The sequence below is a fragment of the Lagopus muta genome, chromosome 10 (assembly GCF_023343835.1).
Source record: "Lagopus muta isolate bLagMut1 chromosome 10, bLagMut1 primary, whole genome shotgun sequence".
Classification (NCBI taxonomy): Eukaryota; Metazoa; Chordata; class Aves; order Galliformes; family Phasianidae; genus Lagopus; species Lagopus muta.
In genome coordinates this window covers 19,144,479-19,160,753 of record NC_064442.1, presented here as the reverse complement: position 1 = coordinate 19,160,753, position 16,275 = coordinate 19,144,479, and the positions used below count along the sequence as shown (strand labels likewise).

At 51.7% G+C, this 16,275-nt stretch overlaps 2 protein-coding genes across 9 annotated transcripts in view; one reads left to right on the top strand and one right to left on the bottom strand.

Moving 5' to 3' along the window:
- Nucleotides 1-1,535, bottom strand: part of TRIP4 (thyroid hormone receptor interactor 4) — a 29,039-nt gene extending 27,504 nt beyond the window's left edge. For 2 of the 3 annotated variants that reach the window (XM_048956350.1, XM_048956349.1), the window contains exons 1-2: nt 956-1,535; nt 1-167 (exon numbers count right to left, since the gene is read on the bottom strand). In XM_048956350.1, coding sequence (XP_048812307.1) covers nt 1-167; nt 956-1,041 — 253 coding nt within the window. In that variant the 5' untranslated portion in view covers nt 1,042-1,535. The remainder of the gene's footprint in view (nt 168-955) is intronic. The other variant, XM_048956348.1, reaches the window with a different exon arrangement.
- A 224-nt stretch (nt 1,536-1,759) lies between these two features.
- The window catches only part of CSNK1G1 (casein kinase 1 gamma 1), an 89,572-nt gene continuing 75,056 nt past the window's right edge, over nt 1,760-16,275 (top strand). For 2 of the 6 annotated variants that reach the window (XM_048956357.1, XM_048956362.1), the window contains exon 1: nt 3,807-3,938. The gene's annotated coding sequence lies outside the window, so the exon portion shown is untranslated. Of the gene's footprint in view, nt 2,058-2,412; nt 2,560-3,806; nt 3,939-14,980; nt 15,631-16,275 lie in introns of those variants that run through there. The other 4 variants (XM_048956360.1, XM_048956359.1, XM_048956358.1 and 1 more) reach the window with 4 other exon arrangements.

Sequence of the window (16,275 nt, the reverse complement as noted above, 5' to 3'; positions counted from 1 at the left end):
CATCCTTTTTCCGATAGGCCGGTAAGGGCTCAGCAGGTGACTGCGAGGACTGCTGCCAGCGCGACAGCAGCTCTTCCACAAACCTCCCCTTCTTCCCCTCGGTGCCTTGGAGGAGATCGACCACGTACTCACGGATCTCATCCTCGTTTGTTATCGACAGGATGTAGCTGCAGGACGGTGGGATGGAGAGAAGTGGGTATGGGGGCTTTTGTTGTCAGGACTCCAACAGCCCGATCACACACACAAGGAACTAGCAGAACTCATCTCCCCTCTTCATACCAGGTTTTTGTGGAGTTTATAGGAAGGGAAAGGAGGTTTTCTAACATAAATGCTTGAACAGATGCATTGGGAAAAGTCTTGTGGCGTTCTCAGTTAAATTAATAATAAAGGAAAACAAACTGCCTTTCTTCCTCCATTCTGGGCTAAGCGACATTCCCGTTGCCCCATAATAATAATAAATAATCAGTGGGTTGTTGTTTGCGCTCACATAAAGTAAAAAAGCCTAAACCTAAAACAATGAGAAGCTCCTGCTTAACCACACAGAGCACACAGCTAAACACACACCCCTCTCAGTGCCAAAATCAAGGGCAATCCGAGGCACAGAGGTGCCACGGAGCCATTTGGGGAGCAAGTCCCCCAAAGCCAGAGAAAGGGGACAGCTGCTGGGTTCCCTAAACAGCTTCCTAACGGCAGCTGTCGTGCTGGGTAACAGACGGGTCCGAAAGAAGGATTTCCCATTTGCTCACGTAGAGGATGCGAACCAGGAGTCGAGGAGAACCGAGGGACAGGTGGGGGACCTGGGGAGGGCCGTGAGGGGAAGGGAAACCCTCAGGAGGTACGAGGCACGGGGAGGACGTGAGGAGGACCGAGGGACCGGGTTGGGGAAACGGGAGCGGAACGGGGGAGCCCAGCGGCAGCGCGATGCAGGGCGGCCCGTGGCGGCGGGCAGGCTCACCGCACGACCTCCTCGCCCACGTCCAGCCCGAAGTCGCCGCGCAGGCGCCGCACGCACCAGCCCAGCAACGCGCCGGGCACCGCCATCTTCGCGTGGGGACGGGAAATGGCGGCGCACCGCCGTCCCCCGGAAACGCGGCCCCGGCGCTCCCGTTCCGCGGGTCGAAGAACCGAGCGGCGTTCTCCTCCGAGAGCTTATCGCGTTTTGCCTCAGCCGGGCTCTGGGACAGGTCACCCTCTCAGGGCTTTGTTACGAAAAACGCAGCCTGTACGCACCTACCCTATACACAAACATCGCATACACGCATCCTTTTTTAATACTAAGTGACGGAGAAAAAGCTGGCAGAGCAGGAAAGTCTGGTGCCGCCCCCGATACGGCCGCGCTACGAGGACCGCGAGGAGCCGAGCAGCAGCAGGATGAGGGCTGCATGACCCCGGCCATCACAGAGGGCGAGGGGGCCGAGCGACCGGCCGCGGGAAACTGCGATAAGAGACGGGAAACTGCACGAGATTCCGAGAAGGGGGACGCGGAGCTGGGCAGGAGAGCGGCCATCAGCTACAAGCGCGGTCCGGGCGGTACCCAGCTCCAGGCTGCGGCTGAACGGCCCCTCAGCGCGGGGCTAAGGCGAAACTCGGTGAGGGGAGGAGCGAGCGCTGAGGTAACTCGCTCTCCCATTGGCGGGTTGGTGGGTCGGTGCTGAGGTAACTCGCGCTCCCATTGGTGGACGTGTGTCGGTAGTGCTGCTGGCGCGGGATGGCGCGCATTAAAGGGAACGGTGTTTGCGGCGTGTACCGTAAAGGTGAGGGCCGAGGTGGGGACTTGCGTCAGGGCCCGCTGCTCACCGTCTGTCGCTCACCGCAGTGTTGGCCCGCCGCGCACCGTGGTAGGTGCTGAGCTCAGGCAGGCTCAACACGGCCCGCTCGCCGCCGCGACCTGCCCGGCGCATCAGGGGAAACCCGGTGTGTGTGAGGCCCGTTCCCGCCTGGCAGGAGGGCATCGAGGAGTTCCTGCGGCGCAGCAGTACTGCGATCCCGACGGAGAAGCGGCAGGGAGCAGCGGGCAGGGCAAGAAAAGGCAGCGCGGGGCTGGCTGAGGTCCTCAGGTTGCTTTCCTGCAAGAGATCTGTTTGCTCTCACAGTCTCGCTGAGCCCTTTCTCGCCTGCTGCCCTGCGGAACGCGGCTCGTCGCGTGGAAAACAGCGGGCGTGATCTTAAAAAAACTGGGCTTCAGTTCAGCTTTTGAGCAGGACTAAAAGTAGACGTTTGAGAGGCTGTGGGGGAAGATGTGGTAAAATTGGGGTGAAACTAAGACGTTTCTGAAGCACGGTGATAGCACACCGTGTCACGGAGTTCCCCGTGCCCTGGGACTTGTGGGCACAGAGCGAGTGGTGCGTTCTGGAGAACTTCACCTCTGTTATTATTGCTACTGCGACCTTAATGTAGTGTTCTGCTTTGGAGTTCCAGGTTCCTCAGGCCCCCTCATTTCTTGCAAGTCTGGTGATTTGATGATAGTACCCTCGGTGAGGCCCGTGTGAACACTGCAGCTTCTTTAATTGTGGGGGGCGAAGAAGGAAACACAAAACCCAGTGGTCTTGAGTGCTCTCTGTAAGTAGATTTTAAAATGTTTTTAATAAAATAGGAACAAGCAGAGAACTGCTAACAGAAGTTAAACCAACTACCGTGGCAGCATTGCCTAATTTATTTGTCTCAGTTCGTTAGAGCTCTTGCAAACATCCACAAAGACGAAAAGAATAAATTCCCCACGCTGACAATAGATGTCAGCAGCGCTTCCAGCTACCAAGGGCTGGGCTGTGCCGGTAACCCGGCAGTGCACGTTTTGCCCTTTTTTTTTTTTCTTTTTTTTTTTTTACATCAGAAAGGTGTTGGTGCTGTGAAGAGGTTTTTGGGCACGTAGCAAAGCAGCATTCAGGGAATATGTGATAGTGGGGATTTGATGGTGCTGGGGCCTTGGGTAAGGACTGTTGCGGCCAAGCTCTCTGCATACCCCCTTTCCTGGTGTTTTTCTGCTTTCCTTTAAAAAACAAACTCATTTCTGAGTAACGAACGTACCCATTTCTGTCCATCTGAAGCTGGTGGGCCTGCACATTGCTGCTGCACACCGAGCCGATGCTGAGGCTGCTTCCAGCAGGAGAAAGGAGGACGGGACGCAGCCTCCTGCCGAGTGCCAGTGGTGCGTGAGGAGCTGGCGGTTAGCGCACAGCCTGCAGGACGCCCCTCCGCTCCTCGTCGTTGCCCACTTGCCCCATTGCTGACTGGGGCTGGCGACCCGTGAGGCCCTTCGGGTGGCGGCTCCTGGCGCGGCGCTGAGCGACGCCCGACAGCGGCACGATTGTGCGCTGCGCGCTGCACAAAGCCGCATTGTCACAGCCGGTGCGTGGAATGGGGCCGCCGCGCCCCCGGCGGCGGCCGCGCTGTGACAAGTGCCCCACAGCGGGGCCGCGCAGCAGCCCGGCGCTGCCCAGAGTCGCTGCGGAAGGCCGGGGCGGGCCGTGACACGGGCAGGACAGTGCGGGACGGGGAGCGGCTGTAAACTGGAAAGGGAGGTACGGGGTGAGAGCTGCGAAGTTGTTCTCTGCGAGGGCGGGGAGCCCCGGCACAGGCGGCCCTGGGGGCCTCGTACTTTACAAAAGCAAACGGTGAATGTTAACGTGGTGCCGGCTTTGTTGTACGGTTAGTTTGTGCCGTTCCGCGGCCGTTTCGTCCTCCCCGCCCACACGCCGCCCCGACACCGGCCCGGCTTCCGCATGGCAACCGAACGCGGTTGCTAGGGCGAGCCCGCCACCGCCGCCACCCGGAAGTGCTGCGGGGCGGTGCCGCCGCTTCTTCGCCATAGGGCGGTGCCTGGGGAGGGGCGGGGCTTCCCCGAGCGCTTCCGGGTCGGCGCTCTCCCCGTCGAGCGCGGCGGAGGGAGGAGCAGCGGCGGGGCCTGGCCGGCCCAGCCCAGCTCAGCCCGGCGCAGCCAGGTAGGGCCCGGGGCCGGGGGGTTCGGGGCCTCGGGGCTCGGCCGTGCCGCGCCTGGCCTCTTCGCGAACGAGGGCTCGTTCGCGGAGCCGCCCTGAGTGCGGGCGGGAGCGAGCGTCCGTACCCGGAGCCGCCTCACCGGGTGCGGGGCCCGCGAGCGGCTGCCCCTGGGGCTCCGTTGTAAAGAGGGCTTGTCGCGGGTGGGGCCGTGCCGCGTTTCCCGGCGGAGCGGCGTTCCGAGCCGTGCCCGGGCTGCGTGCGGGGCTCCGGCTCCTTTGTGTCCCCCGGTGCCCGGGGAATCGGCCGTGCTCGGCGCGGTGTGGGCGCGGGGCTGGCCGGCGGGCCGGCTTCCACCCGGGCCCCGCAGCGCCGAGCTCCTGCCTCCTCTTCCCCGGGAGGCGGTGGGCTTTGCGGGCGCGCGGCCCGGCGCCCGGCCGTAGCGCTGCTCTCCGCTCCAGGAGCACCGTCCTCGTCCTCAGCTTCCCACCAGTCCTCCGGTGCCGCCGGTGTGCGCTCGGGCCTGATTTATTTTGTTATCGGTGACCTATCGCGTACGGGCAGCCGGCTGCCACTCCCCGAGTCCTTCAGCGCTCGGTGCCCCAGCTGCTGCCTTCGATTTGCATCGATCTCCCATCTCTGTAGCGGCCGAAGTTGTTTTTTTTATTGTAATCCCCTGTCGGTACCCCCGGCTGCCTGCCGAGGCTGGTGGGCGAGCGGAGAAGAGGGAGCTTTGTTCCCATGTAGCAGCTCTTATCAAATATTAGCGGCACTTTCCCACAGAAACATTCCGAAAATACAAAGAGCTGCTTTGAGTGGTGAGCAGGGAGAGATCGTCTTCGTGCAGAGGGGTTCTCGCTGGATGTGGTGTTTTGGTGGCGAGGCTCTCCTGGGAGCGGAACACTGATGTTGTTCTGAGGGTCTGGGTGTTGTGGATGGATTTGCTGTGGTGTCCTGCATGCAAATAGCTGGGGGTCCTCTAGAAATGCTACTAATTATAAGTATTGTCAAGCAGTGTTGTGCAGGAGGGGTGACCCCAGGAAAGGTGCAACCTGTTGGCAAAAGATCTCAAATGTGTTGTGCTTAGAAAAGGTCATTCTGTCTTAGCAAAGCTCATAAAAACAAAGTGTGCTTAGAAAGCTTGGCTGGTGAGAAATAGCCAGGGATGTCTGTTCTTGGTGAAGTTGCTGCTAGAAGTGTAGTGGTACCCTGGTATGGGTGATACAGAAAGCTTTTGGCAAAAATCCTGCTGACTCCAGTGAAATACTAAACTATGGGCTCGATAAAATCGCTGCCTTCCACTTATGCCTTGCCTAAGTAGCTATTCTCCGTTCAGATACGAATGTTTCTTCCAGTGCTGTCTGCCATGAAATTCCATTTTCTGGACTCATTGAAGCGTCCTTTACTGCCTTTTCCTGTTGCTCTTTTTTTTGGGGAGGAGCTGCTGGGTTGTGAAGGCCTGCAGAAGCTCAATAGGAATCCCTAGAAGTGTATTTCCAGCTGCTTGCCTGAAATCCACGCTGCTTTAGACTGGGGTTGCTTGCCATGCTGCTCTGCCTGGAAAGCTACTGTTACGCTGATGGGTGAGAACTTGCTTCAGGTTCTTATCGCAACCTTACTTGCAGCCAGCATGAACCCATCTGTTTTTGTGCCAACACCACCTCTTCTCTTCTCTGGTGCTTTCAGAGTGTGCTTTGCTCTTGGCTTCTTCTTCCCAAGCCCCACAGTTGCTGTTTTCCAGGTTAGCTGCCTATCTCTGCCGTGCACATGTTTGCTTAAACGAACCCCAGAATGTGACTGACCCAAGCAGGTCTCCTGGGGATGCCACACGGTGTCACACAGAGTTCCTTTGTGCCTTTGTCTTTCACCACTCCATCAGGGTGGTGGCTTGCAGGTCGCAGCAGAAAGCTAATATCCAATCTCTTGTTCCATTGCATTAAAGACCTTCCAGCTATTCAGACAGCTTTTTGAGGAGCCTGAAGCGCGTGGCCTTGCCTTGCTCCATCCCACCTGTATTTCTCTTCCATGGGAGTTTCTGTGCTGCTCCAATTCTCTGTACTGCCACCAATTCAACTTTTCAAGCTGAAGTTGCTGCTGGAAAATGTTCTGGTAAGGCTGATCCAGATGACGGGTTCAGAGAGCATTACAAGGGGAGCCGTTAGCTGGTGAGGCTGAGGACAGCATAACCTGTGGCTGTCTTAGACTCATTGCCCTTTTTTTGGTGGGTGTCTCTTGAATTGCCGCTTCTTCGGAAGCAACCAACTGCCACGTGTTTCAGGTTGCATGTGAACTCCTCTATAATGCCATACAGAGGGCCTTCAGGTGATCCATCTGGCCCAGAATTCTGCTTACTGGAAAGCAGCAGCAGGTGCCAAGGATAGGAGCACACAAATATGGCAATTTTGAGGAAATATTGCTCTGTTTTTCTCATTCCAACATTCTGTGACCTTCCTGAGCTGGGCTTAATAAGAGTTAAATCTTGTGCCCTGCCGGGGATCTGCCCACTCACTTGAATCATTGTGGTGCTCAGAGGACACTAAGCCTGGAGACTACTTCTTGTGTAGCCCACATACAGGGAAGGGACAGAAAACAACAGGGATGTCAAAAGGAAAAAAAAAATAGCAAGGAGTAGATCTGGAACAAATTGCTTCTTCACTCTTTCCATGGTATTGATAATTTCAGGAGACTCCTTTCTGGGGGAATACACTGCTGAAGTCCTGTTCCTGGGCGCTGGCTTCAGCTCTTTCTGGTGATTTTCTTTGGAGTTCATCATTTCTGATGTCCTGTGCTTTGATTCTATCACCTACTTGTGTCTTGAGGTTTTGCTGCAATTCCTTAGAGTCACTGCCCTTATTTACTGATAATGTTAAATTATTCAGAGTGGCAAATGTTGTCATCTCAGTATTGCCTTCCTTGCACCGTTCAGTAGAGTGGAGCAGAGCAGAAAGCAGCTGTGAGTCCCTCTGCTACAAAGATGATGCCCTTCTTCCCTGGTTCTTACGTGCATTTTTTTAACCAGTTACTTAAGTTTTTGAAGAATTTTTCCTTTTATCTCGTGACAGCTTTGCTCCCTGCAGACTTTTGGTGAAGGATTCAGGTACCCAGCACAGCTTTGAGCAGGAAGCTATGCAGGGCATGTCCCCATCCTGCTCTGGCACGATACGGTGCCTTGGATTCTCCTGTCCCACAGCGTGGTCCGATCTCATTGTGGTGGCTCATACTCAGCTTCTTGCTGTTGGAGATAAAATGAGGCACCGCCACCCTTCCTGCGTGTTGCTGGGGAGGAGTTGCTTTATGATGTTTAAGAACTGGTCCTGGTGTTGCATGTTGACACAACGCTCAGTGGTTTGTGTGGAGGCTCAGTTTAATTCCGTGCTTCCTGCTTGTCCAACCCCCTGGTGAGCACAGCTCTGCTGCTGTCGCTGCTGGTGCGGCTGAAGCCATGCTGGTTTGAGCTTGGATTTCTGAATCCCTTCTTCATGACACGTTGAGCTTGGATCTTGCAGAGGTTCAGTGCTTGGACACCGAGTGTCCTGTTGACCCCTCTGCCCTTCCCTGTGGTTTCAATGTGTGCTGCCCCCGCATTGTTGCTTAGAAAGCAGGTGCTTAAAGAGTTTCTCCATCATCTTAACTTCCAGTGTTGATGGAGGAACACACACACGCCTCAGTTTTGGCTTTCCATCCTATTTCACTTGTACTAATTTTCATTTTTCTAGCTTTGTTTTCCATATGGCTGCCCCTTGCCCCCCTGTAAGATGAGATTTTATGAATCAGCTTCTCTTCCCCCAAAAGCCACGTGATCCTGGGACACGTGTTCCCCTCTCTGCTCTCATGCTGAAGTGTCAGAGGAGTCTTTAATCTCTATTCCTGGTGCCCGTTCCGAGTGCTGTTTCGATTGAATCAGACCCCTCATTCTTGTACAGGCTTCCAGTTGTTCAGAAACCTCAGTTCCTAATGAGTCGGAGCCCGAGTGTGGGAGCAGTTCTTTGAAATGCTGTCACGGAGCTGTTGGTCATCGGCTCCTCATTCTCAGCCCCCAGAAACTTCCCCTCATCTGTCAGCAGCGCTTGCACAGACCGCAGCCAGCAGCTCCTTCCAGTGTTGTTTCGGAGTGCGTCCTTGCAGAAGGAGGGGGGGCTGAGCAGCCTCTGGAGCTGGGCGAGGTTGGTGGCTGTGGGGAAGCAATGGCAGCAGGCAGCTTGAGCTGCGGAGGGCTGAGAAAACGGAGGGCTTTGAGGTGCAGAAAGCACAGGTTGTAGGATAGGTATGGAAAGGTAAATACCTTAGACTTGTGCTTCCTTAATCATTATGTTTCACATTAAATCCCTATCTTCTAAAGATGGAGGAGGTATTCTAAGTCTTTGCTAGATGTCTCTTCAATTTCTGGTTCAGAAATCCAGACCGCTCATGCAAATAAAGCAGTTGGCACGACTGGCACGGAAGCACAGATCACTGTGAGGTCATCTCCATTTTCTCTTGGCATTTCCTATGTTACTCCTTTAAAGCCTATTTAGAGCAGCTCATGTTCCCAATGGATAGGTGTCTCTTACCTGTCTGAGTCTTCTGTTTTGGTTTGCTCGTCTGTGAGCAAATCCCTTCTGGATAATAACTTAATAGCCTGAAGAACTGACAGCCATCCTACCCAGAAGATTAGGCTGACAGTTTGCGCTTTGTGGAGGCAACCGAATGGTCTCGTTCCCAATGCGGGAATTGGAGATATCTCACAACGGAATACAGAAACTGCTTTCTGTCTGCCTCTGCTATCCTGCTGCTCTTTTTTTCCCTCTTAGATTATGTTATGACATTCCTTTAGACCGGGAAAACTGCAGCTGTTTACAAAGAAACGAACTTTTTTTTGCGGTCCTGAACCCGCTGTCCTTTCTCTGAGGCTGTCACGTCTCTGTCGTCTCGCAGGGTGAGCTGGCCATGTAGCACGTGCTATGGTAGAGAGCAGCCCACAGCTTGTTAACTATCTTGAGTTCTTGCTGTCCCATATATGTCTTTTAATGTGTATTGATAAAGCTTGATGAGTTTGAGGCTTGAATAATGCTAAGAAAACTCTGTAATAGCAGCTTTCTATAGAGTCCCCCTTAAATCCCCCACCCCCTCTCCCATTTCACAAGGAATTGTAATTTCTAGTGCCACAGCTAGGCTAAGGAAGTGGTAGGAGAAACCTGCTTTTGAGTTCTGCAAAGCCAACCAGCCTGAAGCATGCTTCTTCATCTATTCATTTCACAAAACACAATAGCCTCCATCTTAGCAACTTGCTGTGGAGCTCAGTTCATGTTTTAAATCATCTTAGGCAGCAATAAATCTTCCCAGCTTATAAGACTGAAAATTGTGTGAGTTTCCACTTAAGCACTAATCTTTGTTACACCTGTAATTAGGGTAACATCTTGTTTGCAGAAATAACAACCCGAGCTCTGCTTGTTTGCTAGCTGCTGCACGTTCATTTCTGAGTATAAATCAGAGGGTTGATTCATAACCAGTCTTTTTTTTTTTTTCTTTCATGTTAGTAGAGACCATACTGCAGGAAGGGGGGAATAAGGAAATCTGTTTGCATCTGTCTAGTCTTGCTCATGGCAAGGAGAGGGATATGAATGGAGTTGTTTTCTTGTGACGGGTTTTTTTGGCTGAGTTTCTAGAGCATAGCAGTCGCGGGGTCTCAGGCTTGCTGGGTCTTCAAGTTTGGTTCCTTGTGAGTCAAAATTCCTTGTATAGGCTTGACTTCTTCTTATTTAGGTCAGTGAAAAACAACAAATGAGAGGAAGTCCTGTGCAATATGGCTTATGAAGTTGTTCCACTGCAGGAGACAGTTCTGGTAAATAAACTGAAACAACTGTGCTCGTGAACATTTCCAGGTGCTTCATCCCAAGTGCTGCAGCAGCCCTGGTGGAGCGGCTCTGGCTGTCCTCAGGTACCTTCTAACTGTCCTTGTGATGCACGAGGCTGGCTTCTACAGCTTTGTTTTATTTCCTAGATCTTGAAAGAGCAAGCTTGAGTGAACAAATGAAAACTTATTAACCTGTAACATCTTATTTTAATGAGGCAGAGACCGCATGCTTTGTAGCTGTCTCTTTTCAAGGCTGTTAGACTTCAAAGGTCTCACCTTCGGGATGCTGATGGAGGCTTGTTCCTGCTGTTGCTTTTCAGCAGAGTGCTCTTGGCAGAGCTGAAGCTGCAGGTAACCCCATGCCCGTGTGCTTCGGGAGGGAGGGGTTGTGGCAGCTCTTGCCCTAAGGAGCCTGGATGCTTTTGAAGTGCCTTCCAAAATGCTCTGTGTGCTTCCACCAGGTTCTTCACCACGCCAAGTGCTTGCTGCCTGTTTGCAGTCTCATTTTGGATTACCTTGGCTGGCGTAGCTGCTGGCAGGGCATCAGCAGCAGGTGGGATGATTTCGAGGTCCTCGGCTTCCCCGGGTGATCATCCTGCAGCTGAGACCAGGCCTGCAGCCACTCAGGCATCTGATACTGCTTCCCAGCCGTCCTCTGTTTGGAAAGGTTTTGACAGGTTTCTAATTCTGAAAAAGCTCTGTGCAGTGTTGGCGGCACTAAGGCTCCAGTTTTACTCGTGATAGATGCGACACCAGTGATGGTAAATCATTGTTAGGCTGTGTTCTGCTGTTGCAGCAAGAGTATCTGTGCTGAGATTTGTATTATTCAGTGGTTGCGATCCAAAACTGGTTTTAGGCTCCAAACCAATATGCAGTCCTTTGTCTAGACTTACTGGATATAGCCCTGGTGCTCTGTTGGTTGTTTTTCTCAATCATTTCTCAATGCTAGCAGTTACTACATGTGCCAGAGTGCCTTCACTCGTCAAGATCTATGACTTGGGGCGTGTTGTTCTGGAAGCACTTGTTCTGTTCCTTCTGGTCTGTGCAGATACAGGGCTTTGACAGAAAGGGAACAATGTGAGCTAGGGCTGGTTGTGGGGATCCCTGCTGGCCAGCGTGCTGCAGGGACTGGCTCAGGTGTGAGGAGCGGTGCTGGGAGGAGGGCTGGGTGCTTGGGCAGCCCCTGTGCTGCCAGCTGCTTTCAGAGCCTTGGGGTTGAAAATGATTTGTAGGTATGGAGTTGGACCGTGGACCCTCCGCATCTACTGCAGGAAGCCCTGCTCTCGTTTCGGTGTGATCTCAGTCATCCTGCTTTTGTTGTTAAGTGCCACTGAGCTAGTGCTCCAAAACACAGAACCTACCTGGATGTCCTGCAAGGTGTGTGAAGCTGGCAGGGCTGACACAGGGAGTGCAGATGTTCCCCAGGGCTATCTTCAAACCAAATTCTCTTTCTCACACATAGATTTTCTTGAATGCTTGCAGCAATCCTGGACTTTGAACCTCAGCTGAGTGCTGCAGTACTGATTCCGATCCCAGGACCCAACACACATCTCGTGCTGGAGAATCTGAATCATCCCCATCTTTATGGCTTTGAAAATCGGTAACTGTCACAGAGCTGTTCTCTGTGACACCTTTGGGTAAACTGGATTCTGTCTTTGCAAACTGTTCAGTCAGTCTCTGGTAACGCTGACAAAAGTTTGAGTAATCCTCGTGTTCTGGCAGATCAGCTTTTCCACGGTGCGTTGTAGTTGTAGCATTAGAGTAGGAAATATGCTTGCTAAGGAGGTGTTCCAAAATACATTTGTGCTGAAACCCCATCTGTTAAACCTTCTTGATCTCCTGTCTTACAGTCTAAAACTGAATGTAGTAATAGTTTACACCACTTGAGCAAGCCTACCTTAAACAGAGCGGTGGAGCCCCACACTGATTTTGTGTAGTATTTAACTGTCCCTCTTCTGATGAGTGGAGTTGGGGTACCCTGCTAATAGCTTTGAGGTCATTTGGAACTAAATGGAGTCAACTCTTCCAAGGGATTTACCCTTGGACCAATGCTCAACACCAACTGTCCTTTCTTTCCATAGCTAATAGAATCTCCTGAGGCACAGAGGGCTAAATTTAGTCTTCCAGCAAGCCAGGTATGACCTTGTGTTACAAGGGCTTCTGCTGCTCATCTCCAGATATCTAAATCAGAATGTAAAGGATGCATTTCTGGGATGGGCAGAGCTTTGGGGGATCAGTGACGCTGGAAGGCTTTGTGTGTCGGATAATCGGCTGATGCTTTCAGTGCTGTGCTGGCAGTAATTCCCGGCCCGGCCCCAGCTCCGCAGGCCCAGCAGCGACCTGCTGCACACGGCGGCGCTTGGTGCTGGGCTTCGGCAGGAGCTGACCTGGTAGGCAGCTGGCCTTGTGGGCTGTGAGCGCAGCTCGGTGGCTGCTGCGCTGAAGCCTGCGGGTTGAAAGTGGAAGCTGAAGCAAAGCTTCTTTGTGCGGGTGTGATTTCTTAAGTGTGCGAATGGCAACAGTCCTCTTCAAGGGGAGGCTAAATTCATCTCCTAGAAGCTAGAGAAGAACTCTCTGCTCTGTACAGAAGCCATCAGGTACACAAGGAGGTAAATCCATGCAACAAAACGCGTGCCAGGGCTGTCCGGCTCTGCGCTGTTTGCCTTGACCTACATGGTCACTTGCTTTTTGTGTCTAATTAAAGACACAGTTCGTCCTGTGAGTGTAGTGAGGAACCTTCACTGGGTCCTAGAGCCTATGACTTACGCCTTTAATGTGTAATCAAGCTGTTAGAGTTTGTCTGCCATCTGCCAGAAGTGCCAAACTTTCCTGCAGCTGGCAGTGTGCTGGCAGCTGAATGGGGAAAGCTGGGAAGTAGAGCAGGACTTTTGGGTGTCTGCTGTGCTTTCTTGTGTTTAGAGTGCAGTGAATGGGGTGGCTTTTTAGCTTGTGGAATAAACTCTTTGCAGGTGAGTGGGCCACCCCTTATTGTGTGGCATGGGCACGGCTTGCTGACTGGGGTTGCAGAGCTGACCTGTACTCCCAGTAATTCAGTCATTGCTGGTGGTCTCCCGCTTGCTACAGGTAACACATGTGGTTGCTTGAATTCTTTGGGGGCTGAAGCATCAGTCTGATGAAGTACTGCAGTCACTGGGTAATGCTGAGTGAGTTTCAGTAAGTGGTCAGAGAAGGCTGTGGTCAGCAGGTCTGCGTAACAAATGCTCTTAGGCTGTGGCAGGCGTGTCTGTGCTAACATCCTTAATCCAGTGGTTCCAGATGCTGGAGCTGTTCCTATGGCATCTGCAATCGTTATGAATGGTGGCAAGATACCAGCAGAGGATTTTGTGATGCGGGTATTCATGTATTCCATCTTCATGAGCCCCTTCTTCTGGAAATATGGAGGAGATGGGATTTCCTAAATTGAGCTGGAGCTGCTTGGTTTGTGGATACCTGGAAGGGAGGGCTCAGCATGCTGCACACAGCTCCAGCTCTGCTGTGCCACATGAAGTCAGAGGAGCTTTGTCACACAACGTTCTGTGGTTAATGTGTAAAGACGTTTCAAGATGGGGTGGGTAGAAACCGAAACCAGGCAAATTGAAACAAATAATAAGAAAAAAAATAGAAATAGGGGACAAATAAGGTAATTGAACATGAAGTTCAGCCACTTTAAAGGGGAAAACTGCTTGTATTCCCCCTTTCTATGTAGAAAATGGGAGGAGGTGATGATAATGCTTCCCTTCAGCTCTCCTTGTGTGGGATGGTGAGCAGCAGTTCCTCTGCAGGCGCTGATCTGCTAATAGGCCGGAGTTGGGCCGTCACAACGATGAGTAAGGCGTGCGCCTATGAATGTCCTGCTCTGCCATACTGATTACATGAGGTCAGCAGGGCATCAGCAGTGCTGGCTTTGGGTGTGTTTATGGCATGGCTGACAAACTGAGGATTGCTTTGGTAGGCTCTTTGGTAGGCTTGCTGAACCATGCCTGCTAAAAATCTTAATCTGATTTAATCGGAGATTGGTCTGTCAAGCCACGCATTTCCCTGTCAAAACATGAAGAGGGCTTTTTAGCACGTGCAAGCAGCCGTTGATGAAGTTTTGCACCTAAACACAAAAGCTAGGAGCTTGATCCTTTCTTGGTAGTGATATCCCACAGTGAAGTGTTGAACGCTTGGCAGGCTGTGGTTGGAAGTGCCCTGCCCAGAAGAGGATGTCTGGGTGCTGCCTTTCTGTGCCCTGCTCCTGCCGCCCGTCAAACCTGTTTGTGAGCTGCTCTGCCTCTGACCCGGCACTAAGCTCTCCAGGTACTGTCAGGTGGTTTTCTCCTGTTGCTATAATGAGGTAGACTTTCTCACAAATGAGGCTGATAAGGGAAACAAGCCAGCAGGAGTTCCTGCTTGCGATTGCTGAGTTTCATGGACAACGTGGTCTGGGTTTTCTTGGAAGATCTCATTTCATCCTTCTGCAAGTTCAGTCTGCAAGCATCTCCCATCTTCTAGAGTGCGTATGTATTGATTTTCCTAGACTCTTAACGTTCTCAGGTAGTTTTCTTTCAACTACTACGACTGTTGCAGGAGATAACTGGGTTTAATGTGTGTGCGTATGTTAATAATAAAACCTTTCTGGTTAGTTATTGTTAATCAGCTTATTAGCGTCTTCTAGAAGGTTGTGACACATGGAGGAAGAGAACAAGGAGGGATAAAGAGAAGCTGCAGAGCAGCTGAAGTCTGCTGAAAGGGAGCTCTTGAGGAGCAGCTAAGGTGCTGACGGGTGGAGGCTTCTCCTAGAAGGAGGGCCATCTGCATCAGATGTGTGTACGGGCTTTCTGCTCTGCAGAGTTCACAGCCTGGACCTGTCAGGTAGGCAGAGCAGACCCCAAATAGCTGTGTGGGTTACTGACTGCTCAGCTCAAGGCATTTCTATGCTGATAGCATCTGGAGTATTAAGGAGTCGGTGAGATGGTGTGTCGAGTGTGAGACTGCTGAGCAAATCATCACAGCAGTAAGTTCTCTGACGGGTGGTTACATTTCTTTCACAGAATGCGTGAACTAAAGAAACTCATGGTCAGATGCCTATTAAAGGCATCTTGCAAGGAAACTCCTTGAATGAGATGGATATTTATAATTTTTTTTTTTTTTTTTTAAGTATGCTTCAAATCCCTTTTGGGATAACTTCTTTCAGTCTTCAGAGGGGTTTGCCTCTTCCAGAGAAGACTAGGAGTGGAAATGCTCCTTGTACAAATGCCTATCAACTCCTTAAGTCTCATGGTGTAAACCATAAAGGGACCCTTTGGAGAGGAGGAGACCCAAAAGATGAGCAAAGTGCACGGTGATGATGGTGCAATGTAGAACATGATCTGGTACTGGGTGTTTCACATAGGTATGGTGAGAAGAAGCATCTGAGAGATCGCTGCAGTGTTCCTGAGTGCCTGATTTGATATCTCTAATTTAAAATCTCACTAACGAACATAACCCAGCATTGATACAGTCCAGATGTGTGCTGGGTTCCAGCCCTTCTCACTGACTTGCCTTGCACCAGAACAGTAGTCAGCATGGTTGCACTGGGGAGCTCCATTCCTGTCTCAGAGGAAGCAAAGCAGGAGGCGGTGTGCTTGTTTTGCATCCTTACATACAATGAGGGTGGCCCTGTTCTACCTTCTCACCTGTTGCTCTAGTATTTCTGTTATCAGAACAGGGCTGTGTCTGTAGCAGCCTCTGCACCAGCTAAAAAGCAGGTGTTTTGCATTAGGGTGTGTGCCTCTTTCTCCTCGAGCCATGCGGTGTCTTCCACTTCTGTTGCTTGCATGGTGTCTGCAGCTGTAGGGGAAAAGGCTAAGTGCTCTGGAAGGGAGAAGTCAGCTACTGCTGGGGTGAGTTTTCCCACTTTGGTCTTCCAGCTTTGGAGGCTATATTGAGCAGGTTAAGTTTTGCGAAGGATAAAACACAGTTATGTTTGAGCATCCTCAGCGAGGCTGTGATGCCATCGTCCGCTTGGGCTGAGGTGTCCTTGAAGCACCAGGTGATTCATTACCCATGAAAACGTGCAGCCTGGCTCCTTTTGAGAACACCCTGTGGGCACGTGTGGTGAAAACCTTGCCTAATGAAAAGCAGGGCTGTTCTGAATGATTCAGGGTTTGAAGAATTTTATTTTGTTGTATTTGTGTGCCATAAGTAGGACTATCTGAACGTGTCCACGTGTTTTCTCTAGCTTTTTGGGTCGTCTCATTCAAGGCATCGTTATGTTCCCTTTCGTTGCAAAGACTGTTGGTGTTGGTTTTGGAGCCTTCAGCACCTTGCTGCTAGCTAAACACTGGTTTCCTTTTGCACAGGCTGGTAGGAATGTGTGCAGGCTTTGCTTTCTGCAGGCTCTGTGTAGAGCACAAAGTTCTGGTTGCTCTTCTGCTTTTGTAAAGGGAAGGCTGCAATGGAGACCCACTTGCTGTACTCTGCCACATGTGCAGTGTGTGGGCTACTCATGTGAGTTAAGGGAATTGAAAGATGTTAAAGGGTTTTTA